The sequence below is a fragment of the Lutra lutra genome, chromosome 1 (assembly GCF_902655055.1).
Source record: "Lutra lutra chromosome 1, mLutLut1.2, whole genome shotgun sequence".
NCBI lineage: Eukaryota > Metazoa > Chordata > Mammalia > Carnivora > Mustelidae > Lutra > Lutra lutra.
In genome coordinates, this window is record NC_062278.1 from 165,729,652 (window position 1) to 165,743,410 (window position 13,759).

At 42.4% G+C, this 13,759-nt stretch overlaps 1 protein-coding gene across 1 annotated transcript in view; it reads left to right on the plus strand.

Moving 5' to 3' along the window:
- CFAP92 (cilia and flagella associated protein 92 (putative)) overlaps positions 1-13,759 on the plus strand; it is a 99,069-nt gene that overhangs the window by 66,614 nt on the left and 18,696 nt on the right. Inside the window, exons 15-16 of the mRNA XM_047743485.1 lie at positions 6,995-7,189; positions 8,865-9,162. Of these exons, the coding sequence (XP_047599441.1) occupies positions 6,995-7,189; positions 8,865-9,162 (493 nt within the window). The remainder of the gene's footprint in view (positions 1-6,994; positions 7,190-8,864; positions 9,163-13,759) is intronic.

A 13,759-nucleotide genomic window follows, 5' to 3' on the forward strand; every position in this document is an offset into this window, starting at 1 on the left:
CCTTTAGCACAGGTTGTGATCTCAAGGTCCTGGGATCGAGCCCCACATTGGGTTCTCTGCTCAGCAGGGAGCCTGCTTCCCCCCTCTCTCTGCCTGCCTCTCTGCCTACTTGTGATCTCTGTCTGTCAAATGAATAAATAAAATCTTTAAAAAAAAAAAGTGGAAACAACTCAAATATCCCTCAACCAATGAACAAAATGTGATATATCCATAAAATAGAATAATATTCAGCCATGAAAAAGGAATGAAGTACTGATATACACACTTCAACATGGATGAACCTTGAAAACGTACTGAGTAAAAGAAGCCAGTAAAAGGCCACCTGTTGTATGATTCTGTTAATGTGTGATTTAGGGATAGGGCTTTGGTCTTGTCATGTCAGTTGATCTGGAGACTGAGATTGCCATGTGAGCAATCAAGCAAGTAATCAATCATGCCTCTGTAATGGAGCCCAAATAAGAACTCTACATACCAAGGCTCAGGGGAACTTCTATGTGCGTATTGTCCCTCAGCAATGTCATAAGCGCAACACATCCTGATTCCATGAGGAAAGAGCAGTGGGAACGTGGTGTTTAGAACCATTCTAAACTCTGCCCTATGTGTCTCTTCCTCTGGCTGATTTTAATCTGCATCCTTTCCCTGTAATAAGCTGTGAGTGTGAGTGTAACAGCTTTCAGTAAATTCCGTGAGTTCTTGTAGCAAATTGTTGAGCCTGAGGGTGGTATTAGGAGCCCCTTAAACTGGGGCTCCTGGGTGGCTCAGTGGGTTAAGGCCTCTGCCTTTGGCTCAGATCATGATCCCAGGGTCCTGCGATCGAGCCCCTCATCTGGGTCTCTACTCAGTGGGGAGCCTGCTTCCCCCCCTCTCTCTGCCTATTTGTGACCTCTGTCTGCCAAATAAATAAATTAAATCTTTAAAAAAAAAAAAAAGGAACACCTTGAACTTCAGTTGGTATCAGAAGTCAGGGCAGTTTGAGAAACTATGACCTCAGACTTTGCAGTTTGGCTAAGTCAGGGATATGGTATGTATCTCAATGAACAGTTTTGTCCCAGTAGAAGAAAAATATAAAATATGCTCATGGACCCCAGTTCAGTGAAGCTACAAATAAAAGATCATTAACCAGGAAAAAAACTCACATGCTTAGAAATTAACAAATACTTCCAAATAACCGAAAGAGAAACAAATAGAAATTAGACATTATTGAATTGATCAATAATGAAAATAGTATAGTATCTAAATTTGTGGGGTGATGTTAGTGTTAGAGGAAACTTTATAGACTCAAATGCTTATATTAGAAAAGAAGAAAGGCTGAAAATTAATGATAGATGTTGCAGTAATTTAAGTGGTTCCACACCCAATGTGGGATTTGAACTCAAGACCTTGGGATCAAGAGTCAGATGCTCTACCGATTGAGCCAACCCAGGCTCCTTGTTGCAGTAATTTAAATAAGTGTTTTAAACCGTGTCAAAAAATTTAAATTAATGTATAAAAAATTGCAAAGATAATATAAAAAATATTTTCAGATAAGATAGTTTAATGAGGTTTCTGGATACAAACATTAATATAAAAATCTATTGAATTTCTGAATACCATCTATATACAAAAATCATTTAAAAAGTGAATGCTTTTAAAGTATTATAAAAATATGAAATTCACATGAATAAATTCAACAAAAAGGAGTAGAACATCTCTATCATGAATATTATAGGATTTTTAGAAACATTAAAGAAGACCTAAACAAGTGAAGAGACTACCATGTTCATGGATTGGAACACTCAGTATTATAGAGGTGTCAATTATCTACAAGCCAGATGTATAAATTCAAAGCGATCCCAATTTTAAAAGTATGGAGCTTGAGAACCTGATTTAAAAATTTACATCATTGTGTGTATAAGAACAAGAACAAGATGGGAGAACTTGTTCTACTAAATATCAAGCCTCCTTATAAAACCATAGTGATTAAGAGTTTATTGGAACAGCGATAGACAAGCAAACATATGAAATATAATAGAAAATCCAAATACAGACCTCCATGCCAGCAGCATAAGATGTGCGGCATTGGAAGATCAGCAGCAAATGGCTATATTAAAACCATTGAATTGTACACACGAAATGGGTGAATTTAGATAATGTGATACCACTTCACACTGGCCAGTTTGGCTGGAATTAAACATGTCCGATAATAGCAAGTGTTGACAAGGATGTGGAGAGCTCAGAATTGTCATTCACTGCTGGTAATGAATTAGATGGTAGAGTCACTTTGGAAAACAGTCTGGCAGTTCCTCAAATGGCTAAAAAGAGATACTGTATGACCCAGCTGTCACCCTCCTAGGTAAATGCCCAAGATAAATGAGAACACATGTCCACGCTGGACAGTATATAACTGTTTATAAGAGCACTGTGATCGCCATTAGGTGGAAACAACCCAAATGTTTATTAATTGATGAATGGCTAAACAAAATGTGACATATAAATACAATGAGCTGTTATTTGGACATAAAAAGAATGAAATACTAACTCACACTATAGTAAGTGAAGTGAAAAGAGATAGTCACAAAAGGCCACATATTGGATGAGTCCTTTATATGAAATGTCAAAAATAAGCAAACCTATAGAGACAGAGGATTAGTGAATCCTTAGGGTTGTGGGTTAAGGGATGAGAGTATAGATGGGGGTATAGATGGGTACAGGTTTCTTTTTTAGGTGATAAGAAAGCTTGAAAATTGTGATGATGATTGCGTATATCTATGAATAGACTAAAAATGATTGAATTATACACATTTTACACATTATGACATCTGAATTAAATCTCATTTGAGGGGCGCCTGGGTGGCTCAGTGGGTTAAAGCCTCTGCCTTCAGCTCAGGTCATGATTCCTTTGTCCTGGGATCGAGCCCTGCATTGGGCTCTCTGCTCAGCAGGGAGCCTGCTTCCTCCTCTCTCTCTGCCTGCCTCTCTGCCTACTTGTGATCTCTGTCTGTCAAATAAATAAATAAGATCTTTTAAAAAAAAAAAAATCTCATTTGAAAAATACCTCTAGCTGGGGCACCTCGGTGGCTCAGTGGGTTAAGCCTCTGCTTTCGGCTCAGATCATGGTCCCAGCGTCCTGGGATGGAGCCCCATATCAGGCTCTCTGCTCACTTGGCGGGAAGCCTGCTTCTCCCTCTCCCACTCCCCCTGCTTGTATTTCCTCTCTCTCTGTGTCTCTCTCTGTCAGATAAATAAAATCTTTAAAAAAAGAAGAAGAAGAAGAAAAATACCTCTAGCAAACAAACAAAAAAATCTGTTGAGGAAAGGAGAAACTTTTAAAAAAACGGTGTTGGGATAATTGTTTATCCATAAGATAAAAGGAAAACAACTTCCAAACCTCAAACCATTCACAAAAATCAATTCTCACTGCATTAAAAATCTGTGTACACTTTCAACTTTTGAAATAGTTATAGATTCATAGGAAGTTTAATGAATATTCCAGAGATTCCCACATACCCTTTCCCCACAACGGTCACATCTTGCTTAACTGTGGTGCAGATATCAAGCTGGGATGCCAATGTCAGTACGTATGTTGTTTGTGCCAGTTTATACATACAGATTTGTGTGACCACAGCTATAATGAAGACCTCGAACTAGCATATTGTTACCGAGAGCTCCCTCATGCTGTGTGTTTATAGTCATACCTACCCTCTTTAACTATCCTGTTTTCCATCTCCTTCATTTTTTTAAAATTTTATTTATTTACCTGACAGAGACACCGTGAGAGAGGGAACATAAGCAGGAGGAATGGGAGAGGGAGAAACAGGCTTCCCACTGAGCAGGGAGCCTGACATGGGACTTGACCCCAGGACCCTGGGATCATGACCTGAGCCGAAGGCAGACAGTTAATGACTGAGTCACTCAGGTGCCCACTTAATTTTTTCATCTGTATGTACTCTTACATATTAGTGGAATCCTATTATATGACCTTAGGAGTTTCCACTCAGCATCCACTCAGTGCTGGAGAGCCAATCACATTTTTGCATATATCCGTAGTTTGCTCCTCTTTGTTGCTGGGTCATATTTCATGGAACAGATGTGACACAGTTTCACTATCCATCTGTTGAGGAACATTTTGTTTATTTCCAGTTTTTGACTATTACAGATGAAGCTGCTGTGAGCAATAACGTACAGGTTTTTGTGTGGACATGTTTTCTTCTTAATTGAATTATAGTTGACCTACAATATTAGTTTCAGGTGTGCAAGACAGTGATTTGATATTTTTATACATTGCAAAATGATCAGCATGGTAGATCTAGTTACTCTCTCACTATACGAAGTTACTGTATGATTGACTCTGTTCCCTATGCTGCACATGACATCCCTGTGACTTATTTATTTTAAAACTGAGAGTTTGTACCTCTTAATCCCCATCACCTGTGTCACCCATGCCTACCCCCACAACTCCCAGCCCCAGCAACTACAAGTTTGATCTCTGTACCCATGGAATGGTTTGTTCTGTTTGTTCTATTGTTCTAGTTTTTAAATTTCACATATAAGGGAAATCATACAGTATCTGTCTTTCTCTGTCTGACTGACTTACTTCACTAAGCATAATACCCTTTACTTACATTCATGTTGTTGCAGATGGCAAGATTTCATTCTTTTGTATGGCTGAGTAATATTCCATTACACACTCAAACACACAGTCCACATCTTTATCCATTCACCTGTTGACGGACACGGAGGTTGCTTCTATATCCTGACTATTGCAAATAATGGACATAGCGGTGCATATATCTTTTTGAATGAGTGTTTTCATTTTCTTTTGGCTGAATACCCAGTCATGGAATTGCCGGATGGTATGGTCATTCCGTTTTTAAATTTTGAGGAATCTCCATACTTTTTTCCACAGTGGCTGCACCAGTTTGCTTTCCCAACCACAGGGCATGGGGGTTCCCTTTTCCCCACATTCTCCATCACCAATACTTGTCATCTCTTGTGTTTTTGATCGTAGTCATTTGACAGGTGTGAGGTGGTATCCCATTGCGGCTGTGATTCGCATTTCCCTGATGTTCAGGGATGTTGCAATTTCCTCATTGTGTGCGTTGGCCATCTGAATTATCTTCTACTTAGCTGTTCTGCCCATTTTCAGTTGGGTTTTTGTTGTTGTTGTTGTTGTTGTTGAGTCAAATGAGTTCTTTATGTATTTTGGATATCAATCCCTTATTGGATATATTGTTTGCAAGTAGCTTCCCCCATTCCACAGTTTGTCTTTTCATTTTGTTGGTTTCCCTCACTGTGCAAAAGCTTTTTGGTTTGATGTAGTTCCGTTTGTTTATTTTTGCTTTTGTCACCCTTGCCTAAGGAGACATAACCAAAAATATATTACTTAGGCCAATGTCAAAGAGCTTATTGCCCGTATTTTCTTCTAGGAGTTTTATGGTTTTATTTAGGTCTTTAATCCATTTGAGTTTGTGTTTGTTGTAAGAAAGTGGTTCAGTTTCATTCTTTGCCTGGAGCTGTCCTGCACCATTTGTTGAAGAAACTGTTTTCCTATTGAATATTCTTGCCTCCTTTATCATGCATTAATTGACATATAATCATAGGTTTATTTCTGGGCTCTCTATTGTGTTCCATCAATCTATGTGTCTGTGTCTATGCCACTGCCATACCGTTTTGATTACTACAGCTCTCGTATAACTTGAAATCTGGAATTGTTATACCTCTGGGTTTGTTTTTCCTTTTCAGATTGCTTTAGCTATTCAGGACCTTTTCTGGTTACATACACATTTTAGGATTGTTTGTTCTAGCTCTGTGAAAAATCCTAATGGTATTTTGATATGGATTGCATTGAATATATGGATTGCTTTGGGAAGTATAGACATTTTAATATTTGTTTTTCTAATCCATGAGCATGGAATATCTTTCCATTTGTTTGTGTCATCCTCAGTGTCTTCCTGTCCAATCTGTATTTCCTTCGTGTGATGGAGGGGACTTTCCCCATTACAAATATGATGTTAGGTATAGGTTTTTTGTAGATGTCCTTTATCAATTTAAGGAAGTTCCACTCTGTTCCTAATTCACTGAGAGTTTTCTAATTCAGTGGCTCACACAATTCACAGAAATCAATTCCAGGTAGATTAAAACCCACTTGGAATAGTTACAGACTCACAATCAGTTGCAAAAATAATCAGTTGCACCCAGTACCTTATTTCCTCCAGCCGGGACATCTGACAAAAGTAGAATGCCTTATTGATGGACACAGTACAGTCAGCTAGACCACAATTACCTCGTCTTATTCAGAGTTCACCAGAAAAGAAAAATCTGTTTTTGAATAGTGAAACGCTAAAGCTTTCAGATGATTAGGATAAAGAAAGATTTCTTGAACAAGACAGAAGTACACAGAATAAAGGAAAATGATGCTGGATCCAGCTACATGAAAGAGAATCACTTCTGTTTGTCCAAAGGTATCAAAAAATTATGAAAAGAAAGACTCAGAAAAAAATTATTTGCCATGTGTGGAGTTAGTATCCTGAATATGTAAAAAAACCTCCCATGAATCAATAAGAAAATAAGAAAACAGGCCAAGGGAAGAGTGGGCAAAAGGCTCGGACAGGTACTTCGCCAAAGGGGAAAACCTCATGACCAAACACCCATTCACCGAGGGGATAGGCAGGGTCCATGCTGCCTTCCCTCAGTTTCCCCGAGGTGTAGGAGCCGCCTGTACCAACACAGGGGCGTGGGTGGCGGGGTGTGTTTAGCACCTCTGCCAGGCTGGGAATGCCGGCCAGCCAAGTGTGTGAATGGGAGCGGCGGCAGGACAAGAGGAAAATGAAGTAGGGTTCTGCATTTTCACTGCCAGGGTTTGGAAAAGATCGTCTATCAGATGTTTCATCAGGTGTTTTTCAGATTATTTATTGTTAACGCATTCCGAAACAAGTTCTGCCCAAGGGCAAAACCGCAGAGCATTCTGGGAGTCCTCAGCGAGGCGCTAAGGCCCCGCCCCTTGGCCTCTTTCCAGAATCACCAGGGCAGAGCCGGGCAAACACAAAGTGCTCTACAACTCGGCGCTACGGTTCCGCCACCGCCTCTACGCCGACCTGGAGACCGTCCTGTACCAGGTGCACCTCTTCAAGCCCCTGTCGCAGCTCATGAAGCACTCGGCGCTCTACATCCGCAACAGCGTTCTGCAGAAGGCCTTCCAGGCCCTGACCAGGTGCGCCAGGCCGCATCCCAGGGAGTGGCCACGGGGAGGGGGTGGCCACGGGGAGGGGGTGGCCACGGGGAGCTGGTGCCGCTGGGGGTGGTGCAGGGACCCCTCCAAGGGCCAGGGGCAGAGGGAGAGAGAGAAAGCAGGCTCCCCGCTGAGCAGGGAGCCCTAGGTGGGACTCGATACCAGGACCTTGAGATCATGACCTGAGCCGAAGTCAGACGCTTAACCTACTAAGCCACCCAGGCGCCCCAGCTTTTATTTTAATTTATGCCTCAAGAGGCTGAGCCTAGGAGTGGAATTCAGTTCCCAGGGACCCCAAACCTGTGTCATTCCCTCTATTCCACGTGTTCTCCCAAGGGGGTTCGGAAACACTGGGAGAAGGAAGGCCCTTTCCTTGAACACAGGTCACACGAAGCTATCTGCTTTTCTGGGGGAATAGCCCAGAACAGCCCAAGTAGTGAGTGATGGGGACCAGAACCAGATCCACCAGGCCTGGAACAGTTTCCTCTCTCAGCTGTATGTTTGCTTCTGTTGCTTCTTCCCTAACCTATGCAGAAAGGCGTCCTCCAAAGATCTAGATCTTCCACTCTGTGCCTGCCTTTACCTGTCCTGTTCTACTCCAGGGCTGGTGAACCTCTCCCCCTTTTCACCTTCTCCCCCAGGCCTTCTGCCTGTGACCCTGCGAAGCCATGTGCTCCTTCTGCAGGACTGAGCATGGCTCATGCTCCCAGAGGGCCTTCTCCATTCATGTAGGGAGCAGGAGGGCCAAGCGAGGCACCCCCAGTTTGGAGTGGAGACTGGCCAAGCCTAGTGCAGTGGGAGCCCTGGGACCATGGCCAGCCTGTGCCGGGCTCTGTGGGGGCAGTGAGGGACAGTGGCTGGTTCTTTCAGGACGTTGGGAAGGGTTGGCCTTGAATGTCAGCAAGCAGGCCTTCATTAGGGGACAGTCTGCTCACTGGAGCCAGGGGTGGGGGATGCCAACCATTTCTTTAAGCTTTAAAGCCAGCAACAGCCCTGGCCGAGAGTCTGCTCCCAGCTTATCAAATATATTAATGAAGGAGAGAGTGGAGTCGGGAGAGAGAGGAAGGGCGGGCGCCCAGGGCCATGGAGAGTGGGGACTGAGTCCTGTTATCTCCCACCTCTCCCCGCACAGCGCTACCTGAAGGGCTAGGCAGGGGTGGGCTGGGAACCCCACAAACAGCAGGCCGAAGCTGCAAGTCAGGAAGGGGGACGGTGCCAGGGGCCTCAGCAGGCTCGTGCTGGGGAGGTGCTGGAGCGTTTGGGTGTCTAGAGCCCCAGCGGTCAGTGAGGGGACGCTGGGCCCTGTCTTAGGGAAAGGGAAGAAAACTGCTATTTACTAAGTGTCTGCTGCGTTCCAGGTAGCGGCCTTCCTCAGGGCTTTATCTGCATCTGCAAGGCCAAGGGGTGGGCCACAGTAGCGGAAAAATAATCAGAGTGGATTATGGGAAGCCTTTAATTCTGAGGGCTGTGAGGAGAGTGAAAAGGAGGCATTCTCTTTGGTGGGCTGTCCAGGTGGACTCTAAGCTTCGAGTCCCTGAGTTCTGTGAGCTGGGATGAGCCAAACGACTCCTGAGCTGCACATTCTCTTGGAAAACAGGACTGGTAAACACGTTTGGAAAGGTAGGTGAGGCCATGTGGGTGGCCCTCTGTCTTGCAGGATCTACTCCATCTGCCATCACAGCACCAAGCTCAGGGAGGTGATTGCGAGAGGCCTGCTGCCATCCTCCGCCATGGTCAAAGACTTGAGCCAAGAGCTGGGGCTGCCCATTTCGCAGGACGATCTCGCAGATGGAAAACTGATGGTCTTGCCGTCTCAGCCCGCCCCTTGTCCTGAGCGCTTCTTAAGTCGGAAATCCACACTGGCTTACGAGATCCAGGCCCACAGGGACAAGTATCTGCCGTGGCGGAACACCATGGTGCTCAAGAGCAAAGGCCAGGAGCCCAGCCTCATCCAGGTGGGCATGTTCTCCTCCCAAGGTCAGGGGTCCCAGGCCTCTGCTCACCTTGGGGCTGTCCAGTCACCTGTGGGGACATACAGGCTCCATGACCAGTTTCTTTATCTCCTTTGATCCTGGGAAGGGTGGGCAGGGGGTGCAGGCTGCAGGGCTGAACCGGGTCAGAAGTGTGCACTCCCAGCCCTCAGGTCCCCATCCTCCCTGCAAGGGAGAAGAATGCTCTTACCTTGGCCCCCGAGTTCATCTCAAAGGAAGAACTGGGGTGTGTGTGTTCTTCAATGTGTAAGGGGAACAGAATAGGAGCTGAGAAGCTGGGGAGGTGTAAGAAGGCTGGGTGCTCTGTGGCCTGAATGGCAAGAGAGAGCCTTGCTCACTCCACACCAACCAAAAACCAAGGACTTGAAGTTGTCCACCCAGGGGCTCTGTGAAGCACCCCCACCCCAATCTCTAGGGAAAAGAAAGTCTCTCAGAAGCTTTGAGAGTGTATATTGTTTATGAAAACCAGTGAAGAGGCTTTTCCCCATTAGTGTTCAGGTTTTTACGGAAGAACCAGTTCTTGGAGCTATCAGTCTTCTTTTTTATTTTTTCTATTTTCTAATTAACTTCAGTTTTAATTTTTTTATAATGTTTTAAAACTTTATCTTTCTCCTATTTCTAACTTCTTTAAATTTTTTTTATTAATGAAGTATAATTGGCATACAATGTTATATTAGCTTCTGGTGTGCAACATAGTGACTGGACTGTACTTTACTCGGTGCTTATCACAATAAGTGTAGTCACCATCTGTCACTGTACAACATTAGTACGGTATTGTTGACCATATTCCCGATGCTGTACTTTGAGTCTCTGCGACTTATTTTGTAACTGGAGGTTTGTACCTCTTAATGCCCTTTATCTATTTCACCCATCCCCCCACCCACTTCCCCTTTGGCAACTATAAGTTCTCTGTATTTAAGAGATTTTTGTGTGTTTGTTCATTTTACCTTTTAGATTCTACATATAAGTGAAATCACATGGTATTTGTCTTTCTCTGACTGATTTCACTTAGTGTAACACCCTCTAGGTCCATCCATGTCATTGTAAATGGCAAGGTCTCATTCTTTTTTATGGCTGAGTCATATTCCATTGTATATATACCATGTCTTCTTTTTTTTTTTTTTTTTAAAGATTTTATTTATTTATTTGTCAGAGAGAGTGAGCACAGGCAGACAGAGTGGTAGGCAGAGGGAGAAGCAGGCTCCCCGCTGAGCAGGGAGCCCGATGTGGGACTCGATCCCAGGACGCTGGGATCATGACCCGAGCCGAAGGCAGCTGCCCAACCAACTGAGCCACCCAGGCGTCCCTACCATGTCTTCTTATCCACTCATCAGTTGATGGACACTTGAGTTGCTTTCATATCTTGGGTGTTGTAAATAATGCTGCAACAAACATAGAGGTGCATTTATCTTTTCAAAGTAGTGTTTTATTTCCTTTGAGTAAATATCCAAGATCATATGGTAGTTCTGTTTTTATTTTTTGAGGCACTTCCATACTGTCTTCCACAGTGGTACCCCTTCCTAGCTTCTTTTTTTTTTTTTTAAAGATTTTATTTATTTATTTGACAGAGAGAGATCACGAGTAGGCAGAAAGGCAAGCAGAGAGAGAGAGAGGGAAGCAGGCTCCCCGCTGTGCAGAGAGCCCGATGCGGGGCTCGATCCCAGGACCCTGAGATCATGACCTGAGCTGAAGGCAGCAGCTTAACCCACTGAGCCACCTAGGCGCCCTAGCTTCTTCTTTTTTAAAAACGATTTTATTTATTTATTTGAGAGAAACCATGAGTGGGGGCGGGGGAGGGGGCAGGTGCAGAGGGAAAGGGAGAAGCATCCACTCCACTGAGCAGGAACCCCAACAGGGGCTCGATCCCAGGACCTTGAGATCATGACCTGAGCTCAAGGCAGACACTTAACTGACTGAGCCACCCAGGTGCCCTTAACTTCCTAGTTTCTTGTGTGGACTATTTCATTCATTTTTATTTTTTCTTGTTTAATAAGAAAGCCTACTCATTTTCCTCTGTTTACATCCTTGGCCATATTCTGTAAAGTATTATATGGACTGTATGTTCCGATTGTTATTTTCCTTAAATTCCTTATAAATTATGAAACAAGACTGAAGATAGGCCTATAAAAAAGTCAAACAACTGAGAATATTAGCAGTCCTCCCTTACCCCATTATTCTACCATCTGAGTACACTTACATATGTACATACATGTGCACACACACAAAGTACTACATCACATGACTACATCACATTCATTTATGGGTTAATAGTGTTTTGTTAATGTCATTTAACAAAGGATATTGAAGATTTTATGATAACATGGCTATAAAATTTATAATATGTTTACACAATTTACATAATATCTTCATATCACTTATATTCGGTTGAAACCACCTGGAAACATCATTCCAGATTTTTAAAAAGATTGTTTCAAAAAAAAAAAAAAAAAGATTGTTTCTATTAGTTACTGGTGATTTCAAATGGCCTTAGCTAGCTTATCCATACCATAATCAATCATTGAAACCCAACCATAATTTAATTTTTTCTATCCTTACTCTGAGATGGAATTTACCTACTGTAAAATGTAATCATTGTAAGTATATATAAATAATTTTTAAGTAAATTTATGGAGTTGTACAACCATCACAATCCAGTTTTAGAACATTTCCATTCCCATAAAGTTTTTCCTTATGCCTGTTTGAAGTCAATCCCTGCTCCCACCTCCAGCCCCAGGTAACCATTGATCTGTTTTTTGTCTCTAATTTGCCATTTCTAGACATTTCATATAAACAGAATCAGACAATATGGGATCTTTTGTGTCCGGCTTCCTTCACTGAGCATCCCCTTTTGAGGTTTGTCCGTGTTGCAGAGCATACTAATAGTTCCTTTTTAAAACTGCTGAATACTATTCCATTAATTTAATGTATCACGTTTTTAATTTACTCATTCCCCACGTGGTGAAATTTGTATTGTTTCTAGTTTGAGACTATTATGAATATCACTGCTATGAACATTGGCAGACAGATCATTACATGAAAATGTTTTCATTTCCCTCGGGTAGAAACCCAGATATAGAATTGCTGAGTCATGTGGTAAATTTAAGGAATTTTTTTAGCAGTTTTACAATGAAGTTGCACCATTTTACACTGCAGAACGTAGCCTGTGAGGGATTTGGTCTCTCCACATCCTCACTAACTCTTGTTATTGCCAGTCTTTTTGATCAGAAGCCATTCTAGTATGTGTGTGTAATGGTACCTGATTATGGTTTTAATTTGCATGTTATAATCATTTAAGATTTTGGATATCTCTATATATTTATTGATGATTTATCTCTGGTAACTCCATATATTTACATGCACTTTAAAATCAGGTTGTTGGGGCGCCTGGGTGGCTCAGTGGGTTAAAGCCTCTGCCTTCGGCTCGGGTCATGATCTCAGGGTCCTGGGATCAAGCCCCACATCGGGCTCTCTGCTGAGCAGGGAGCCTGTTTCCTCCTCTCTCTCTCTCTGCCTGCCTCTCTGCCTGCTTGTGATTTCTCTCTCTGTGTATCAAATAAATAAAATCTTAAAAAAAAATAAAATCAGGTTGTCTTCTTGTTGAGTTGCAAGAGTTCTTTATTCTGGATATAGTTTCTTAATCAGAACTATGATTTGCAAACATTTCCTCTTGATCTGTGGCTTGTCTCTTTATTTTCTTAATTGTGTAAAGAAAAACTCTGTAAGTGTAAAGGCTTTTAATTTTGATGAATTCAATTTATCGGCCTTTTAGTCTAATTGATCATGCTTTTGATGACATAGCTAGGAGCTCTGCCTAATTCACGGTCACAGAGATTTTCTTCTATGCCTTCTAGGAGATTTAGAGTTAGCTTACATTTTAGGCCTTTGAACAATTTTGACCAATTGTGTGTGTGTAATGCAAGGTAGGGATCTAAATTTTTTTTTTTTTTTTTTGCATGAGGATAGCACCACTTTAAAAAAAAAAAAAAGATTTATTTATTTATTTTAGAGAGAGGGATGGGGTGCGGGGAGAGCGTGCACAAATGGGAAGGGCCAAGGGAGAAAGAGAGAATCTCAAGCAGACTCCTTGCTCAGCACAGAGCTCAGGATGGGCTCTATCCCATGACCCCAAGATCATGACCTAAGCCTAAACCAAGAGCTGGACACTTAACCAAGCCATGCAGGTGCTGCTCTAGCACCACTTTTCAAAAAGATGAACTATCCCCCCATTCTCACCCCCTATCGAATTGCCTTGGCGCCTTTGTCAAGAATCAGTTAACCATAAATGCAGGAGTTTATTTCTAGTCTCTGTTATATTCCATTGACTTAGATGTCTATCCTTATACCAGCCCCACATCACCTTGATTGCTAGAACTTTAGGGGCAGTTTTGAAACTGGGTTGTGTAAGTCCTTTAACTTCTTTTTCAAAATTATTAAACTATTTTGGGTCCCCCACATTTCCGTATAATTTTGGGATCAACTTGCCAATTTCTACCCCCAAAAAACTCCAAAAAACAAAAACCAAACTTAATGGGGGATTTTCATGAGGCTTGTGTCGAATCTA